This window comes from Schistocerca nitens, chromosome 5 (genome assembly GCF_023898315.1).
Source record: "Schistocerca nitens isolate TAMUIC-IGC-003100 chromosome 5, iqSchNite1.1, whole genome shotgun sequence".
NCBI classification, from domain to species: domain Eukaryota; kingdom Metazoa; phylum Arthropoda; class Insecta; order Orthoptera; family Acrididae; genus Schistocerca; species Schistocerca nitens.
In genome coordinates this window covers 246,477,136-246,492,117 of record NC_064618.1, presented here as the reverse complement: position 1 = coordinate 246,492,117, position 14,982 = coordinate 246,477,136, and the positions used below count along the sequence as shown (strand labels likewise).

Here is a 14,982-nt window from a genome sequence, read left to right as displayed (position 1 = left end):
TTATCATATGTTGTGTCAAGCACCCACTAAGAATTTTCATGCAGAACCAGGTGGTATTTACTTTCTTATTGATGAAACTTAATGCTTGTCCTGCTTTAGATTTTATTGGGCCCATATTCCACGAAATCAAGTGCTGTTTAAAGTTTCTTATTATTCGCTAGATAACAATATGATGGGTCTTGAGGGGTGTTCCTTTGTGCAGTATTTAAATGCATACTTACTCTCTTTTCTGCATTTATGAGAACATTTTTTTCAAGAGAACTGATTAGTTATGTGTAACATGCATACTTTGATTTCATTTTCTAGTTCATCTACAGTCTTCCTTTTTATCAGAATGTTGGTGTCATGTGCACATTTTATGCATGTCTGGGAAGGGGTTGCTGACTCTTTAAGTCATTTATAAACAGCAGTAACAAGATTGGACTGAGAATGGAACCTTGGGGGACATAATATTTAACAATCTGTTTCCCTTATTGATTCATCTTTATATTGTTTCCTCCTTGATATTTACGTTCCACTACTGTCTGATGTTCAGGCATGATTGTAACCATTTGTGTCCCAGTCCTCTGATACACTGATGTTCCAAATCTGAGAGTAAAAGTTTAAGGTTACAACATCAAAAGCTTTGGTGAGGTCCAAAAATATAGCAGATAACTGATGTTCATGGCCAACTGAGATCAGAGCTTCACATAAAAAATCAAAGACAGCAGTTTCTGTTGACCTACATTTATGGAAACCATGCTGTGATTTTGAGAAGCTGTAATGTTCTTCTATAAAATGAATGAGCCACTTACAAAATATTTTTTCTAATATTTTAGAAATTCAAGACAGTAGAGAGATTGTCTGTGATTTTTTACCTCTGTTCTTTGACCATTTTTAAACAGAGTCTGATTACCAGTGACATCCTGTCTGACAAAATCAGTGTCCATCCAATCCCCATGATTCTCAATGTATCCACTAAGCTTTTGCTAAGGAAAATTATTCCATGAAACTATTGTACAGAGTAAGTATAGCTAAGTTGAAACAGCTCCCAGAAAATAAAAATTACAACTAGGACAAATCTGTGCAACAGAGAGAGGAGCATTTAGTATCTTCCTTTAAAACATAAAAAAACTTACAAATGAGTAGCATGAATTTTAATAGTGATTAATAGAAACAGAAGGGCTATTGGAATATCAGAAAGTCTTTTATGCTTATCAGATGTCATACAACCTTCCAGCACAAAGTTACAGAACATTAACAAGAATGTAAGAAGTTAAGAGGAGTCTTATTATTTGTGGCAACATCTTAAAGGTGAAAAATTTGAAGGCACAAAGGTCCCAACACACTTCTTTGGGGCTCACTGGAAGTTACTTACACATCTGACGATGACTCTCCATCCAAGATAACATGTTGCATCCTCTCTACCAAAAAGTCTGATGATGACTCTCCATCCAAGATAACATGTTGCATCCTCTCTACCAAAATGTCCTCAATCCAGTCATAAATTTCATTTGATACCCCATATGATCATACTTTTGACAGTAAGCATAAGTGTGGTACTGTTCAAATGCTTCTTGGTAATCAAGAAATACAGCGGCTATCTGATTGCCTTGATCAAAAGCTTTCAATATGTCATGTGGGACCTCCTAAAGCTAGTCCACAAACAGATTTCCCGTGCCATATCCTCACACACTCTCAGTCCTCCCACCACTCGCAAGAATCAGCTACAAAGGAGCGCCCCCTCGTCAACCAATATCACCATGCACTGGAACAACTGAACAATATCCTTCGCCAGGGCCACGTTTATCTCTCATCATACCCTAAAATGAGAGACATCGTACCCAAGATCCTTCCCATCCCTCCTGAAGTGATGTTCCCTTGTCCACCCAACATACACATCATCTTAGTCCATCCCTACGCCACTCCCGTTCCCAACCTTTGCCATAGGGGTCATATCCCTGTGGCACAACAAGGTGCAAGACCTGTCCAATCCATCCACCCAGCATATCCTACTCCAACCCTGCCACAGGCTTCTCCTGCCCCATAAGAGGCTGGAACAACTGAGAAGGCACCCAGGTCATATACCAACTCTGCTGCAAACATTGCACACCTTTTTACATCTTTAAGGCAAACAACCAACTGTCGACCAGGATAAATGGTCTCTACCAAACTATTGCTAAGAACAAAGTTGACCATATGGTGCCACAACATGCAGCCAAGCATAACATGCTTGATTTCAATATGTGCTTTAAACCCTGGCCTATCTGGATCCTTCCCTCCACCACCACCTTGTCTGAACTACGCAGATGATAATTGTCCTTAAAACTCATCCATCACTCCTATATTTGTCCTGGCCTCAATCTCCTGTAGCTCACTCTCCCCACACCCTTCACCCAACAGTTTCCCCTTCGATGGGAAACATGTTGGGCAATCTGGGTGGCCAAATCATTTGTTTGAATTGTTCAGAATGTTCACCAAACCAATTGTGAACAATTTTGGCCCGGTGACATGGCACACTGACATCCATAAAAATTTCATCATTGTTTGGGGACATGAAGGCCATGAATGGCTGCAAATGGTCTCCAGGTAGCCAAATATAACCATTTCCTGTCAATGATTGGTTCAGTTGGACCAGAGGACCCAGTCAATTCCATGTATGCACAGTCTACACCATTGTGTAGCCACCACCAACTTGCAAAGTGCCTTGTTGACAACCTGGTACACAGCTTTGTGGGGGTATGCACCACACTTGAACCCTATCATCAGCTCTTACTAACTGAAATCAGGAGCCATCTGACCAGGCCACAGTTTTACAGCTGTCTATGGTCTAACTGATATGGTCATGAGACCAGGATGGAGCTTAAGATGATGATGTGCTGTTAGCAAAGGCATTTGTGTTGGTCATCTGCTGTCATAGCCCATTAACACCAAATTTCGCCACTCTGTCCTAACAGATAATTATGTCGTATGTCCCATTTTGATTTCTGTTGATATTTCATGCAATGTTGCTTGTCTGTAAGTACTGACAATTCTACACAAATGCTACTGCTCTCGTTTGTTAGGTGAAGACCATTGGCCACTGTGTTGTCCATGGCGAGAGGTAATGCCTGAAATTTGTTATTCTCAGCACATTCTTGACACTGTGGATTTTCAAATATTGAATTCCCTAACTATTTCCAAAATGGAATGTCCCATGTGTCTACTTTCAACTAGTATTCCGCATCCAAAGTCTTGTAATTCCCATCGTTCGGCCACAATCACATCGGAAACCTTTTCACAATAATCACTTGAGTACAAATGACAGTTCTGCCAATGCACTGCACTTTTATGTCTTGTGTATGCGGTGGTACTGCCAACTGTGTATTGCATATTGCTATCCCTTTACTTTTGACACCTCATTGTATGTTGTATACCAAATCATTGAGTAGACTGGCAATACGAGTCTATCACAGTTCCATACACATTTTGCCTGAAGAACTGGTTTATTGTTAGCTAGCTGTGTCAGTTTAAGTTGCTGTCCTTAAAACAGATCAATCATATTGGTGCATGGAAGAAGCAGATGTTACAGTCATGAATCAAGGTATGAACAACTGATTGCAAAACCTTGGTTATCATCATCTCTTTTATATATATCTACTGCAGTATGTAGTGTACAGACTTCTTTCCTTGTAATCTTTTATGAAATGCTTTAGCACTCACAGTCATCTTCCCAGACTTTGCTCAGAAATATAATCAGTAGAAACATTAATATAAATCCTCATGAAAAGTAATCACATCTATTGCAATTTACAGAATATACAAGCCAGATGAAGATAATGATAGAATGGGTGGATATACTCTTGTGTTGCCTTGGAAAAAGATTAAATTTCTGCAAAATAATAGTTTTATTTTAACAAAGTTACTTGATTTATTATTATTATTTTGCAGAAAAGTGGAGCTGACTGTGTGAAATTCCAAAAATCTTGCTTATCTGAAAAATTTAATGCTGAAGCTCTTAATCGGCCTTACGAAAATGAGAACTCTTGGGGTAAAACATATGGTGAACATAAAAGATTTTTGGAATTTGATCAGGAGCAGTTTAGAGAGTTGCAGCGATATGCTGAAGAAGAAGTTAGAATAATGTTCTCGGCATCAGCAATGGATATGGTAAGTATACAGTCCCTAAAAGCCCTCAACTCTCTTAACAGTAAATTTATTGTTTTTTTTTTTATCATTAATGATGTGTCATTCTTAGGTATCAGTTGATATTCTTGACTCTCTGAATGTCCCATTCATAAAAATTGGTTCTGGCGATGCAAACAATTTTCCCTTGTTGAGATATGCAGCATTTAAGAAACGACCCATGTTCATATCTACAGGTATGTATTTATAGTTGTTTTATTTGCAGGTTCAATAAATTTCTATGAGTGTTGTAACTATGTTGTAATACATTTGTTTTATATAGGTATGACAAACATGGAAATAGTGAAAAAGATATATCACTGTGTTCGACCCATCTTTAGTAAATTTTGTTTATTGCACTGTGTTTCATCATATCCTACAAAGCCCGAGGAAGTCAACTTGAGAGTTATCACTACATTCAAACAGGAATTTCCTGATATCCATATTGGATATTCTGGACATGAAGTTGGGATAGCAATTTCAACAGCTGCTATTGCTATGGGATCCAAGGTATTATCAATAGTCTGCTGTTACTTTGTTTGTGGAGAGTATCTAACATAGATATTAAAGCCTTCTGAATATATTACCATTGTATTTACTCGCTCAAAACTTGTTTGTTTAGAAAAATGCAGAGCTCAATAAAATCAGTTATGTTATTACTTAACTGAATTCACAGAATCAACTGGGAAGTGTAGCTCCATATAAATGATATAATGAAATTTTAATTTGCATGTAAGTTGTATTCAACAGGAGAACATAAAATTAAAAAGCATTCAAATTAGGATGTGAAAGTAAACAAAATCATACTACAACTGAAAGACTTTGTTCATGATACTGGGGTGTAAATGAAATAATGTTTATGTTAGTAATTTCAAACGAGATGTATATGTCTTCATTTATGGATTTGTAGGATACTTCTTTATTCTTCAAGTCTAGCAATGCATTTAAAGGAAATAAAGTGAAGATTACAGTTCAATGTTATGTCAACATTATGGTCATTATAAATGGAAGACAAACTCAGCTGAAAGAGGAAAGAATTTGCTGTGGCATTTTAGAACCTTCCTGTAACTTGTTGTTAGTGATTTAGGGGCTCATATAAAATATATCCCCCAATGAACCATGGACCTTGCCGTTGGTGGGGAGGCTTGCGTGCCTCAGCGATACAGATGGCCGTACCGTAGGTGCAACCACAATGGAGGGGTATCTGTTGAGAGGCCAGACAAACATGTGGTTCCTGAAGAGGGGCAGCAGCCTTTTCAGTAGTTGCAGGGGCAACAGTCTGGATGATATACTGATCTGGCCTTGTAACATTAACCAAAACGGCCTTGCTGTGCTGGTACTGCGAACGGCTGAAAGCAAGGGGAAACTACAGCCGTAATTTTTCCCGAGGACATGCAGATTTACTGTATGATTAAATGATGATGGCGTCCTCTTGGGTAAAATATTCCGGAGGTAAAATAGTCCCCCATTTGGATCTCCGGGCGGAGACTACTCAAGAGGACGTCGTTATCAGGAGAAAGAAAACTGGCGTTCTACGGATTAGAGCGTGGAATGTCAGATCCCTTAATCGGGCAGGTAGGTTAGAAAATTTAAAAAGGGAAATGGATAGGTTAAAGTTAGATATAGTGGGAATTAGTGAAGTTCGGTGGCAGGAGGAACAAGACTCTTGGTCAGGTGATTACAGGGTCATAAATACAAAATCAAATAGGGGTAATGCAGGAGTAGGTTTAATAATGAATAAAAAAATAGGAGTGCGGGTTAGCTACTACAAACAGCATAATGAACGCATTATTGTGGCCAAGATAGACACAAAGCCCATGCCTACTACAGTAGTACAAGTTTATATGCCAACTCGCTCTGCAGATGATGAAGAAATTGATGAAATGTATGACGAGATAAAAGAAATTATTCAGGTAGTGAAGGGAGACGAAAATTTAATAGTCATGGGTGACTGGAATTCGTCAGTAGGAAAAGGGAGAGAAGGAAACATAGTAGGTGAATATGGATTGGGGGGAAGAAATGAAAGAGGAAGCCGCCTTGTAGAATTTTGCACAGAGCATAACTTAATCATAGCTAACACTTGGTTCAAGAATCATAAAAGAAGGTTGTATATCTGGAAGAATCCTGGAGACACTAAAAGGTATCAGATAGATTATATAATGGTAAGACAGAGATTTAGGAACCAGGTTTTAAATTGTAAGACATTTCCAGGGGCAGATGTGGATTCTGACCACAATCTATTGGTTAGGAACTGCAGATTGAAACTGAAGAAACTGCAAAAAGGTGGGAATTTAATGAGATGGGATCTGGATAAACTGAAAGAACCAGAGGTTGTAGAGAGTTTCAGGGAGAGCATAAGGGAACAATTGACAGGAATGGGGGAAAGAAATACAGTAGAAGAAGAATGGGTAGCTCTGAGGGATGAAATAGTGAAGGCAGCAGACGATCAAGTAGGTAAAAAGACGACAAGTAGGTAAAAAGACGAGGGCTAGTAGAAATCCTTGGGTAACAGAAGAAATATTGAATTTAATTGATGAAAGGAGAAAATATAAAAATGCAGTAAATGAAGCAGGCAAAAAGGAATACAAACATCTCAAAAATGAGATCAACAGGAAGTGCAAAATGGTTAAGCAGGGATGGCTAGAGGACAAATGTAAGGATGTAGAGGCTTGTCTCACTAGGGGTAAGATAGATACTGCCTACAGGAAAATTAAAGAGACCTTTGGAGAGAAGAGATCCACTTGTATGAATATCAAGAGCTCAGATGGCAACCCAGTTCTAAGCAAAGAAGGGAAGGCAGAAAGGTGGAAGGAGTATATAGAGGGTTTATACAAGGGCGATGTACTTGAGGACAATATTATGGAAATGGAAGAGGATGTAGATGAAGATGAAATGGGAGATAAGATACTGCGTGAAGAGTTTGACAGAGCACTGAAAGACCCGAGTCGAAACAAGGCCCCGGGAGTAGACAACATTCCATTAGAACTACTGATGGCCTTGGGAGAGCCAGTCATGACAAAACTACCATCTGGTGAGCAAGATGTATGAGACAGGCGCAATACCCTCAGACTTCAAGAAGAATATAATAACTCCAATCCCAAAGAAAGCAGGTGTTGACAGATGCGAAAATTACCGAACTATCAGTTTAACAAGTCACAGCTGCAAAATACTAACGCGAATTCTTTACAGACGAATGGAAAAACTGGTAGAAGCCGACCTCGGGGAAGATCAGTTTGGATTCTGTAGAAATGTTGGAACATGTGAGGCAATACTAACCTTACGACTTATCTTAGAAGAAAGATTAGGAAAAGGCAAACCTATGTTTTTAGCATTTGTAGACTTAGAGAAAGCTTTTGACAATGTTAACTGGAATACTCTCTTTCAAATTCTGAAGGTGGCAGGGGTAAAATACAGGGAGCGAAAGGCTATTTACAATTTGTACAGAAACCAGATGGCAGTTATAAGAGTCGAGGGGCATGAAAGGGAAGCAGTGGTTGGGAAAGGAGTGAGACAGGGTTGTAGCCTCTCCCCGATGTTATTCAATCTGTATATTGAGCAAGCAGTAAAGGAAACAAAAGATAAATTTGGAGTAGGTATTAAAATTCATAGAGAAGAAGTAAAAACTTTGAGGTTTGCCGATGACATTGTAATTCTGTCAGAGACAGCAAAGGACTTGGAAGAGCAGTTGAACGGAATGGACAGTGTCTTGAAAGGAGGATATAACATGAACATCAACAGAAGCAAAACGAGGATAATGGTATGTAGTCAAATTAAATCGGGTGATGCTGAGGGAATTAGATTAGGAAATGAGACACTTAAAGTAGTAAAGGAGTTTTGCTATTTGGGGAGTAAAATAACTGCTGATGGTCGAAGTAGAGAGGATATAAAATGTAGACTGGCAAAGGAAATCGTTTCTGAAGAAGAGAAATTTGTTAACATCGAGTATAGATTTAAGTGTCAGGAAGTCATTTCTGAAAGTATTTGTATGGAGTGTAGCCATGTATGGAAGTGAAACATGGACGATAACTAGTTTGGACAAGAAGAGAATAGAAGCTTTCGAAATTTGGTGCCACAGAAGAATGCTGAAGATAAGGTGGGTAGACCACGTAACTAATGAGGAGGTATTGAATAGGATTGGGGAGAAGAGAAGTTTGTGGCACATCTTGACTAGAAGAAGGGATCGGTTGGTAGGACATGTTTTGGAGGACAGCGTCGAGGGTAAAAATTGTAGAGAGAGACCAAGAGATGAATACACTAAGCAGATTCAGAAGGATGTAGGTTGCAGTAGGTACTGGGAGATGAAGAAGCTTGCACAGGATAGAGTAGCATGGAGAGCTGCATCAAACCAGTCTCAGGACTGAAGACCACAACAACAATAAAATATATATCATAATTACGCATTAGTATCAGAATCCACTCCCACCTGAATATGGGCCTTTGCCTCTATACTAGATCATTTGTGGATATCCTTTTGCTGAAAGCGGTTTCTACAAATCCCAATAAATTGCAGCTCGCCTGTCAATAAATTACCTAAATTCCATTAAAATTTATTATTATCAAAAGGATATTCATTTGAGAAAACTCGCTGTTGGGTGAAAAAAATTCAATTTCTGCTGTTTCTGAATATCCACTGAGCATTAAATTAGTCAACTGTTTATGCAATACCTAGAAAAAGAGGGAAAATTCCACATTTTATGGAAATGGGACAACAGTCCAAGAGAAACTAGAAAGCTGATGGCATTTATAGGGAGCTGCAGTAAAACCTCATTCGGTAGGCTTAGCTGAAGGTATAACACAGATATTGCTAAATTAGATGAGGTTATATTTCCCACCACTGTTCAAAATTGATCCAAAAATGATTAGCACTGGTCTAGGTTGTAGTTGCCATGTAACATCTGCCCACATATTTTGTATTGCTTTGGATCTGGTGATTTTGGTATGAAAGGAGTATGTTTATGTCTCTCTTTGCCTTTAAACCAGTTCTGAACAGCTCTGTTGTTTTAAATGAGACAGTGGTCCTGTAAATAAATCAGCAAACTGTGTATTGGATGGAACCGGAAGTGATGCTGCAGTCTTTTATGGGCACTGCTGTACCAATTTCTGCAATCTAGATTAACTTCCAAGGCTAATCCAAAATGTCCCCCTCCCCTTTTCACGAACACTCTCTTTCTCTTCTAATCTCCATGCTGCCCATCTTCTAAACCAAAAAGGGATAGCACCCCAAAGTAAAAATAGGGTGATACAGAGAATGGTTTAAATATGGTATCAGAGATGTTGCTAAAATTAAATTGGGAATTTTTAGAACATCTTTTTGCTCCCTCATGTTTTCTTCCAAAGTGAAAGTGAGACTTAAGTTGCTCCACAATGCATCATGCAGCTAAAATAAAAGAATGGTATTCACAGGAGGCAGAAACAAAGATATGAATAACATTTAATGTGCTACAAATGTTAAAAAGTGTAAATTACAACTGATGTTTAAGAAAATGTCTTTTTAATCCCACTTTTCCTTTTATATTCTTGCTCTTGACTTCAAATTTTTACACAGATCCTGTTTTCAGGTGCTAGAGCGGCACATAACGCTCAACAAGAGTTGGAAAGGAAGTGACCACAAATGTTCGTTAACACCAGAGGAATTTACAGAAATGGTAACAAATATAAGAATTGTGGAACAAGCACTAGGTAATCCCCAAAAGAAGATTCAGCCCAGTGAATTACTGTGCTATAAAAAGCTAGGTAAAACATTGGTAGCTGGACGAGATTTGAAGCTGGGGTATTTACTGACACAACATGATATTAAAATTAAAGTAGCAGAACCCAAAGGGATAAAGGCTGAAGACATGGAACATGTTCTTGGGAAAAAATTAATCAGAGATATTAAGAGAGATGAAAGCATATGTTTAACAGATCTGATTGAAATTCAAAGTCTATCAAATTTAACTGTTACACAACCAGAAAGTTAAAGATATCAGTGTTTATAACTAGGAGCAAAAAAATCATTGTAATGAGTGCTCTTATTCTCAGTGGAGCACCTGCATGATCCGAATAATCTATTGCGATAACTCAGATCTCTTCATTTTATGATGTTCTGCAGGTCTGGAACCTTAACCCTATGAGTAGGCAGGCCAATTTTCATAACACAATAGGCACTTTGTACACATCTATAGTATGTCTGTTGTTGTGTTACAAAGGTACACAAGTATGAGCAAAATCACAGCTTAACCTTGGTTTAATTAAACAATGATAAAATTAACTTAGATTATATGAGCTAAATCATTGTTCAGCTAAACAATAATAAATTAACTTTCATTTAACCTCTCTGTTGCCACGCACTAGTGTTAGTCCACAATAATGAACCACTTGGAGCATTAAACAGCACAGTTGCATCACTGCGAGCTGAACACTTACTTGATTACTTATTATCTTGTGCTGTTAGCTCAGAATCTGGCTTATTTTCTTGCACGGATCGTAAATTTTTTCTCACCTAGCTCGGTGTTTATTTTATATAACTGCTGCTTGCTTCGACCTATGACAACACAACTTATCTCTGTGTTAGCTGAAGCAATAACAAAGGAATAAGTATGGTCTTGCAATTATAAAACAACAATGGAGTGGTACAAGACAATCGTATTTGTGGTTGGCGCACTTCATAAATAGGTGCACCTGCTCGAGGGTTAATATTATTCTAATTGTTCTGCGAGACACAAGAGATAGATCTAATTATCATCTGTCGGAAGATGAACTTGAGAAAATCTGACAGGAACAGAAATTATGAAAGTATATGAATATTCAACTACTGCAATTTTTAAGCATTTTGCTATCAGGGTAAAGAAACAAAATGCAAAGAAAAGTAAGTTAAGAATCCATAGTTACTGAATGGTTGAAAAATCCCTGCAAAGTGTGAATTAAGGGGTATGTGAAATTAAGGAACTGAGCTGGAAATCAAAAGGGGCTCCATACACTGATATCAAAGTACTATCAAAGATTGGAGCTCAACTTCGAAAGAGCGGATATAGATGAAGCAGGAAGGAAAGGAATGCCACAAAGATTTTGGGGAAAGATGAGAGAGATCCAAATTAGATCTAAAAAGTGGCTTCCTAGAGCACATTTAAAATTATCCATCCTACCTTCCACTAAATTTTACTTACATTCTATGTTCTCCTTCTCTTCTTCTAATGTTTTATTTCTGTCACTATAGGTTTTTTTATCTTTGTGTTTTATTACCATTGTTTACTCGTTCCTTTGCAAATATGCTCCACTCACCATTTCTTTCATTCTATTTCTGTTTTCCCTAATCTTTCATATTCATCTACTTCATTTGAGTTGTTTGAGGTTTGATTTCTCATTCTCAAACTCTTAATAGTTTGCTAAAATTTGAGTCTCTTACATTTAATATTATTTTGGTTCCAGTTTCTTTCAGCTGCCTACTGTCTTCCTTGATGCACAGCTTCTTATCACTTTAGCTAATTATTTACTGCTTACTCCTGATATAAGCACATTTATTCTGAAGCAGTTATGTAGTTCTTCCATTTCATTATAGCTTCAGTTCATATTGTATGTATATCAAACTGAACCATTGTGTGGTTGTGAGCTCTTATTTCACAGACTGTATGTATTTCAGTTATAAATAAAAAATAAATGACACAACACAAAAATACTGTTTTTACCTTATATTGTGGCTGCCAGGTGAAAACCATTAGTAGATATTCAATACCCATACTCCATATTTATATATTTTCTTATACATTGCATGACTAATTGTTATATGTTATGTTTTGTGTGTATTATTCAAATAATTGTTTAATGTGTGTTTCAAAACATTTTACTCTGCTATTACTGCTGTGTGTTCTGGATTGGCGGTATATGAGATTCACCCTCAGGAATCCAGTCATAGAGTGTATCTGGGTTTGGCTCATTTTCCTCTCCTCTGGCAAACGTACACTGCAAATTAAGCTATGCGAGCTGTTTTGTCCAGTGTACAAAGAGTAGATAAATATTATTTGTGAAATGTTAATAGGAGCCTTTCAGTGATACCAATGGAGACCTATAGCTTACCACAAGCATTGTTGTAAAGGAAATAAAGAACAAGATGACAAAAGGTTCATTGTTTAGACTTCAGATATGCAGTACTGACCTTAATTTTTTGATTGCTATTATGTATCAAAATTCTGCTCACACTGACCAAAAACAAAATTATATCCAGTTGATCAGTGAAACATAAAATGTCAATAATCCAATTATTTACTTGTTAATTAGTTAAAATATTCATTCATTCAACAATGTAAGGAAAGATGAGAGTGCTACTTCCGTAAAGAAGACACATCAAGTTACAGACAGGCACTATGAAATGACGCTCACATGTAGATTTCGGCCACGGCCTTCATCAGTAAAGAGAGACATACACACACACAAGAACTGCCATCTCCAGCATCTCGGGGCCGGAATGCAACATCACGTGCGATGCAAGCAGCAATCTGGATGGGGTGGGGAAGGGGAAGGGGAAGGGATAGTAGTGTATGGGAGGGGGGGAGACGAATGTCTGGTGGAGTGTGCAGGGACTAGACTCCAACAAGTACAGTGTCAGGAGGTTGTGGAGTAGGGAGGCGGGAGGAAAAAAAAGATGGGTGGATGCACTGGCAGAATGCTGCAGAAAACAGAGTGGGAGACAAGAATGGGGAGGAGATGATAGGACATAGGGGGTGGAAACTGTTGGGTGGAGGGTGTGGGGACATTATGTTACCATAGGTTCACGTTGGGATAATTATGAGAACAGAGAATGTGTTGTAAGGATAATTCCGATCTGTGCAGTTCAGAAAAGCTGGTGGTGGACTGAAGGATCCAGATGGCACAGGTAGTGAAACAGTCATTGAAATCAAGTGTGATATGTTCAGATGCATGTTGTGCCACTGGGTGGTCTACTGTGCTCTTGACTGCAATTTGGCAATGGCCATTCATCCTGGTGGACAGTTGGTTGGTAGTCACACCAACATAAAAAAGCAGTGCATAGTTGCAGCTGAGCTGGTATACAACATGGCTGCTTGTACAGATGGCCCAGCATTTGATGAGGTAAGATAAGACATGACAGGATTGAAATAGGAAGAGCTGGATGGGTGGATAGAGCCAGTCATGCACCTGGGTCTTCCACAGGGACAAGATCCTTGTGACTATGGGTTGTGATTGGGAGTGGCATACAGATGGACCAGGAGGAAGTATCTCGGGTGGGAGACTCTCATTTCAGCACACAATGATAGGCAATCAAAGCCTTGGCAAAGGATGTGGTTCAGTTGTTCCCTTTGGAAGACCCAGGTGCAAAATTTGTCAAATTCACCCACCCAGCAATTTCTATTCCAGTCCTGTCACAGGTCTATCCTACCCCATCAGGGGCCAGGGCACCTGTTAAAACACCCATGTCAATTACCAGCACTGTTGCAATCATTGCACAGCTTTTTATATTGGTATGACTACCAACCAGCTCTAAGCAAAGAAGGGAAAGCAGGAAGGTGGAAGGAGTATATAGAGGGTCTATACAAGGGCGATGTTCTTGAGGACAGTATAATGGAAATGGAAGAGAATGTATATTAAGATGAAATAGGAGATATGATACTGGGTGAAGTGTTTGACAGAGCACTGAAAGACCTAAGTCGAAACAAGGCGCTGGGAATATACAACATTCCATTAGAACTACTGACAGCCTTGGGAGAGCCAGGCCTGACCAAATAGATTAAGGAAAGGCAAACCTATGTTTTTAGCATTTGTAGACTTAGAGAAAGCTTTTGACAATGTTGACTGGAATACTCTCTTTCAAATTCTGAAGGTGGCAGGGGTAAAATACAGGGAGCAAAAGGCTATTTACAATTTGTACAGAAACCAGAAGGCAGTTATAAGAGTTGAGGGGCATGAAAGGGAAGCAGTGGTTGGGAGAGGAGTGAGACAGGGTTGTAGCCTATCCCCGATGTTATTCAATGTGTATATTGAGGGAGCAGTAAAGGAAATAAAAGAAAAATTCGGAGTAGGTATTAAAATCCATGAGGAAGAAATAAAAACTTCGAGGTTCGCCGATGACATTGTAATTCTGTCAGAGACAGCAAAGGACTTGAAAGACAAATTGAACGGAATGGACAGTGTCTTGAAAGGAGGATATAAGATGAACATCAACAAAAGCAAAAGAAGGATAATGGAATGTAGTCTAATTAAGTCGGGTGATGCTGAGGGAATTAGATTAGGAAATGAGACACTTAAAGTAGTATAGGAGTTTTGCTATTTAGGGAGCAAAATAACTGATGATGGTCGAAGTAGAGAGGATATAAAATGTAGACTGGCAATGGCAAGGAAAGCATTTCTGAAGAAGAAAAATTTGTTAACATTGAATATAGATTTAAGTGTCAGGAAGCCGTTTCTGAAAGTATTTGTATGAAGTGTAGCAACGTATGGAAGTGAAATGTGGATGATAAATAGTTTAGACAAGAAGAGAATAGAAGCTTTTGAAATGTGGTGCTACAAAAGAATCCTGAAGATTAGATGGGTAAGTCACATAACTAATGAGGAGGTATTGAATAGAATTCGAGAGAAGAGAAATTTGTGGCACAACTTGACTAGAAGAAAGGATCGGTTGGTAGGGCATATTCTGAGGCATCAAGGGATCACCAATTTGGTACTGGAGAGCAGCGTGGAGGGTAAAAATCGTAGAGGGAGACCAAGAGATGAATACACTAAACAGATTCAGAAGGATGTAGGTTGCAGTAGGTACTGGGAGATGAAGAAGCTTGCACAGGATAGAGTAGCAGGGAGAGCTGTATCAAACCAGTCTCTGGACTGAAGACCACAACAAGAACAACCAACCAG

At 38.6% G+C, this 14,982-nt stretch overlaps 1 protein-coding gene across 2 annotated transcripts in view; it reads left to right on the top strand.

Moving 5' to 3' along the window:
• LOC126260121 (sialic acid synthase) overlaps positions 1–11,513 on the top strand; it is a 93,077-nt gene extending 81,564 nt beyond the window's left edge. For both annotated transcript variants that reach the window (XM_049957369.1, XM_049957368.1), the window contains exons 4-7: positions 3,910–4,128; positions 4,217–4,340; positions 4,427–4,653; positions 9,702–11,513. In XM_049957369.1, coding sequence (XP_049813326.1) covers positions 3,910–4,128; positions 4,217–4,340; positions 4,427–4,653; positions 9,702–10,103 — 972 coding nt within the window. In that variant the 3' untranslated portion in view covers positions 10,104–11,513. The remainder of the gene's footprint in view (positions 1–3,909; positions 4,129–4,216; positions 4,341–4,426; positions 4,654–9,701) is intronic.
• Positions 11,514–14,982: the final 3,469 nt, after the last annotated feature.